Here is a 5076-nt window from a genome sequence, read left to right on the forward strand (position 1 = left end):
TTTTTTTTTTTTTTCTGAAAACGTCAATGGTATGCTTTTAAAAATAAAATCGTATAGAATGAATTTGTTTGAACCTTTTTTTATATGTTACTCAGTGAGGAATTTACAAATTTAACAAACTGATTTAGGATAATAACTTCATTAGGTAGCTATTGATGTTTCTTTTGACTGGTTTGGAAAATATTAACTTATATGACTGTTTTTTTTTTCCAGTTTATCTACGTATATTGATTGAGGTGAGAAAAAAACATGTTGAACAATTCTATGGTCGATATGACTAGCTTAGCAGTGTAGGTTTCAAAAAAGTAAAGCCATTTAATGATTTTGAGAAAGAAACGTCGTCGTCGGACCCCTTAATTAAATGTAAGTAAGATTACGACTAGTTGGGCATGAAACCATACCTTATCATGGACCATGGTACGACGAATGTAATATTCTCACGTGTACTATCTGTATGTGTGCATCGACGCCGGTGCAGAACTAAGTCATGTCCCTGCCGTTCAGCTTTCAAATTATTAGTATTTTTTCACTCGAAATCGAAACAGGTAAGATATTTTTTTGCGTATTAGTTAGGGTCAATAATAGCGTCAAAACAAAAACAAAACAAAACAAAAACAAAACAAAACAAAACAAAAAAGTTAGGCTCCCATTCTGATATATTATTGTCAGTGTCACCGAATAAAATCTTAGATTTATTGGTCTCGATGCTCTGTGTGAATCCTTTCCTAGGAAGGATATACTTGTATACATCGTAAATAAAAAAGTTTGTGGAGTATAATAAAGTAATAGAGAAATGGGATCGTTAAGATCAATGCCACAATACCTAAAGTCATGCATCGGGCCGTCCACGGGGGACGAAGGCATAGTCAAATGATCTCACGTGTTGCAAGCACCATATCTTAACAAAACAACAATTTTATTCAGTTTCGCTTACATATATATTATACACACTACAATAATATACAAATTCAGAACAATGCAAAATAAATCCTATGTCTTTTTGGAAAAAAAAAAAAAGAACATCCAAAAAGACAACAATAGTATTTGATTGGTTATAATGCACTTATAGCTGAAGTTCGAAGATTTTTATATACTGATTTTAAGCCAAAAATACCATTAAGAATAAAACAAAAATTAGGTTGTCATATTGGAATACTATGAATTTTCTTGGAATTTTTTAAAAGAGTTAAACATTGTTTGTTTTGAAAAGTAATGTTAATAAAAACCTCTTGCGAATCACGCTTTTGTTCTCGAATTGATAACACTTTACAAAATTAAAATAATATTGAAGATGTACTTAAAGGCTTTTATATAGAAGGGAAACACACCAAACAATAAAGTGAAAGAAGAGAGTGAGTGATTCATCTCCTCTGTTTATTGCATCATTCATTGCTTTAAAAGCAAAGCAGAAGAAAGAGAGAGAGAGAGAGAGATTAGATAGATCGGAGGAGGAGATGACGAAGCTGGCGGAAAAATCGGGAAGCCGACCACCGTGGGTAGGATTAGCGGCAGCCGCGTGGGTTCAGACGTCGGCAGGAAGTGGTTCGACGTTCCCGCTTTACTCATCGGCTCTCAAATCGGTTTTGGGATTTAGCCAGCAACAGGTCACCATCCTCGGCGTCGCTTGTGATCTGGGTGAAAACATGGGCCTACTTCCAGGCTACGCCAGTAACAAGTTTCCTCCTTGGTCGATGCTCCTCATCGGCGCTTCCTCTTGTTTCCTTGGCTTCGGTGTTCTTTGGCTCTCCGTCAGCCAAATCGTTCATGGTTTGCCTTTCTGGCTGGTAAGATCAACTCCACCATCTTTCTAATCATCATAAACCCTAAGATTTGCATCAAAATGTCGATTAGTGTGTGCCCTTTGTATCAAGTTTAGATCTTTTAGTGTTATACTATTAGTTGTCTCATCGATCAGATTTATAAACTATATGTCATTGAACTCACAAGACTAGGTATTGTTGTTGTTGATGACAGCTGTTTATTGCTCTAGCTATAGCCACCAATAGCAACTCATGGTTCGGTACAGCATCTCTTGTCACCAATATGAGAAACTTTCCTTTGAGCCGAGGCCCTGTGGCTGGACTTCTCAAAGGCTATATTGGGATCAGTGGTTGTGCATTTACTGTTTTGTTCAGCATGGTGCTTCACCATTCTGCTACTAATCTGCTTTTGTTTCTTACGATTGGCATCCCCGTGATTTGCTTAACTGTCATGTATTTCATCCGCCCCTGTATTCCGGCTACCGGTGAAGACCCTTCTGAGCCCATGTATTTCGCTTTTCTGCTTGCCACTAGTATAGTTTTTGCTGCGTATCTTGTTGTGACGACTGTATTGAGTGAGGTGTTTATACTGCCAAGCATACTCAAATACGTTCTTGTGGCTATCATGGTGTTGCTTTTGTTGGCACCTCTTGCGGTTCCCATCAAGATGACACTTTTCCGTACGAATGCCAAGAGCTCTCCACTGGGTTCGTCAGACAGTCTAGCCAAAGAAGAAGGTACCCATGAAGAGCCGTTGCTGACACCTTCTACCTCAGCTTCAAACCTTGGACCTATCTTTGAGGGAGATGATGAGTCGGATATGGAAATACTTCTCGCTCAAGGAGAAGGTGCAGTGAAGAAGAAGAGAAAACCAAGGAGAGGTGAGGATTTCAAGCTTGACCAAGCTTTTGTTAAGGCAGATTTCTGGCTCCTTTGGTTTGTCTACTTCCTCGGCATGGGTTCAGGCGTTACAGTCTCCAACAACTTGGCACAGATCGGATTAGCTTTTGGTATCAAGGACACCACAATTCTCCTCTGCCTCTTCAGCTTCTTCAACTTCATAGGCCGTCTTGCTTCAGGTGCCATTTCTGAGCACTTTGTAAAGTAAGCATCTCTCTAATCTATTTTCCCAAACGAATCTCTCTGTTTCTTTGTGGCAAAGAAACCTGACTCATACGATTCTCCTTTTTTGCCTCTTAGGTCAAGAACGCTTCCAAGAACACTATGGATGGGAGCCGCGCAGCTAGTAATGGTGTTCACATTCCTGCTCTTCGCCACGGCTAGCGACCTCACCATTTACGTTGCGACTGCTCTGATCGGGGTAGCCATGGGGTTTCAGTTCTTGTCTATCGCCACCATCTCGGAGCTATTTGGTCTCAGACATTTTGGAATCAACTTCAACTTCATACTCCTGGGAAACCCGCTTGGTGCAACCATATTCTCGGCCTTTCTCGCCGGACACATCTATGATAAGGAGGCTGAGAAGCAAGGGAATATGACCTGCCTTGGTCCCGACTGCTTCCGAGTAACGTTTTTGGTTCTAGCCGGAGTTTGTGGGCTTGGAACTCTGCTGAGCATTATTTTGACGGTGAGAATTCGCCCGGTATATCAAGCTCTGTATGCTTCTGGCTCTTTCCGGTTGCAGCCGCAATCAACAGGTCATTGATATATCCAGAGCACCAGAAGAGACTGTCTAGACGAAAGAATATATAATATAAATCATAGATGCTGTTATCTAATTTTCATAATTAATAGGCTCATATTGTATCATGCTGCATATTTTTTTTTTGTTTGGATTTGTATTCTAAGATTTGTGTTATTCGTCTATAACCGGCCAAAAACCGGTTGGAAGAACCTATTTGTATCGGCTTCTTGATGTGGTTGTAATGTTGTTTTGTGTCTACAGTTTGATGTTTGTGTTACGACAGTTACTGATCCAACTTTAACAGATAAAAACGGAAACAAGAGACACAAGTAAGCAACCTCTTGTGTTTAGATATTAAAATTGCAATGAAATTTACACATCTTTACAACTTACAACATATGACTTTGTTCTCAAGACTTTAAAGAACAAAGCCAAAGACTAAATGAAAAGGCAAATAAAGGGGAAAAAAGAGAATCATTCTTAAGTATATAATTGTTAATCAACAAAACTAATCAGCCTAACAAACATATAATCACACACTCGAACTCAGATCAGTGATGGAAGAACCCGAAAAAAAAAAAAAAAACCGCATTCCTCACCATCATCATCATAGAGAAACTGAAAAACAAAAGGAGTAGTTTGGAGATCTCAAGTGGGTTTGAGGTTCTGAAACATAGAATCCCATTTAATATCTTCAACATCTTTGTTACCCCAATAAGTATCATCGTCGCAGCAATCGGAAACCTTGGGATTGGTGAAGCTATGGAGCCTACATGGCAGAGGAGGAGGAGGAGGAGTCCCATTCGTCAACAGAAGTCTCTCTTCCTTTCCGCTATTAATGCTAGACATCGCCGATCTCTTCTTCCTCTTCAGCAACGCTCCTTTCCAATATCTCCCGTTCCCGTTGCTGCTGGACACAACCACGAGTGCCCGAGACGACTCCTCTCGTCGGATCCAGGCCCGGACGTACTGGGAGAAGCATTTCCCGGTCTTCTTGATCGCAGTCAAGACTCTGAAGATGGAACGAGCAGTGAGCGGAGAATGTTTTCGATCACGGCGAGCTAGCTTCAAGATCTCGAGGCGGTGTTTAGCGATTGAGATCCCCATGCTCTGGAGAAACTCGTGGTTGAAGTAAGCGATGTCCTCGTACTCGAGCTCGTTGTTTGAGAAAGAGAGACCGTACTCGTAGATAAGAGAAGCTTCGAGACTCGTCCTCGAGAGCCATGAGAACCAATCCATTGTAGTTATGAGATTTTTTTTTTTGAATCTGAAGAAGAAGAATGATAGTATTGGGTGAGAGTGTGTTGTTGTGGTTTGTGAAGAAGGTAAAGTCGTTTTAAGTACATATATAGAGAGATGGTTGGGGGTTTGTTTTTGACTTTAAAGAAAAAGGTAACGGGGCTTACTTGGTAAGGTGGGTGAACGGATGGACTAAAGTAGACCAAAGTGAAAAGTAAGGGTCAAAATCAGAAAAATAAAGAAGTTCACACATCTTTTTTTACCATTGAATCAAAAAAAACGAAAAAGAATTGTAAATTTGTAACACATGGAGATGACTAGTGTGTGTGGGTGTGTCCATTAATCACGCTGTGGGGAAATGGAGCATATAATGCTTTTTTGCTTCTTTTTTTCTGGATCACTATCTCTATTGTTCCATTTGCTTCTTCGAAT

The 5076-nt window shown here is 40.0% G+C and overlaps 3 protein-coding genes across 3 annotated transcripts in view; 1 reads left to right on the plus strand and 2 right to left on the minus strand.

Annotated features, from left to right (window-relative positions):
* Positions 1308 to 3665, plus strand: LOC104752465 (protein NUCLEAR FUSION DEFECTIVE 4-like). The gene is made up of 3 exons (XM_010474608.2): positions 1308 to 1784; positions 1975 to 2864; positions 2961 to 3665. Exons 1-3 carry the CDS (start codon positions 1455 to 1457, stop codon positions 3424 to 3426), a joined length of 1686 nt encoding a protein of 561 aa, XP_010472910.1. The 5' UTR covers positions 1308 to 1454; the 3' UTR covers positions 3427 to 3665.
* On the minus strand, positions 3584 to 4730 carry LOC104752466. Its single transcript, XM_010474609.2, has one exon. The coding sequence runs from the start codon at positions 4642 to 4644 to the stop codon at positions 4054 to 4056; it is 591 nt and encodes a 196-aa protein (XP_010472911.1). The 5' UTR covers positions 4645 to 4730; the 3' UTR covers positions 3584 to 4053.
* LOC104754051 overlaps positions 4984 to 5076 on the minus strand; it is a 701-nt gene continuing 608 nt past the window's right edge. Inside the window, exon 2 of the mRNA XM_010476212.2 lies at positions 4984 to 5068. Coding sequence (XP_010474514.1) covers positions 4984 to 5068 — 85 coding nt within the window. The remainder of the gene's footprint in view (positions 5069 to 5076) is intronic.

Source organism: Camelina sativa, chromosome 16 (genome assembly GCF_000633955.1).
Source record: "Camelina sativa cultivar DH55 chromosome 16, Cs, whole genome shotgun sequence".
Taxonomy (NCBI): Eukaryota; Viridiplantae; Streptophyta; class Magnoliopsida; order Brassicales; family Brassicaceae; genus Camelina; species Camelina sativa.

Bases quoted from the DNA above. Each gene is read 5' to 3' on its own strand.
- LOC104752465 (XM_010474608.2), top strand. From the start codon at position 1,455: ATGACGAAGCTGGCGGAAAAATCGGGAAGCCGACCACCGTGGGTAGGA. The intron at 1,785-1,974 runs GTAAGATCAACT...TGTTGATGACAG, and splicing joins ATGGTTTGCCTTTCTGGCTG to CTGTTTATTGCTCTAGCTAT. The intron at 2,865-2,960 runs GTAAGCATCTCT...TTTGCCTCTTAG, and splicing joins ATTTCTGAGCACTTTGTAAA to GTCAAGAACGCTTCCAAGAA.
- LOC104752466 (XM_010474609.2), bottom strand. From the start codon at position 4,644: ATGGATTGGTTCTCATGGCTCTCGAGGACGAGTCTCGAAGCTTCTCTT.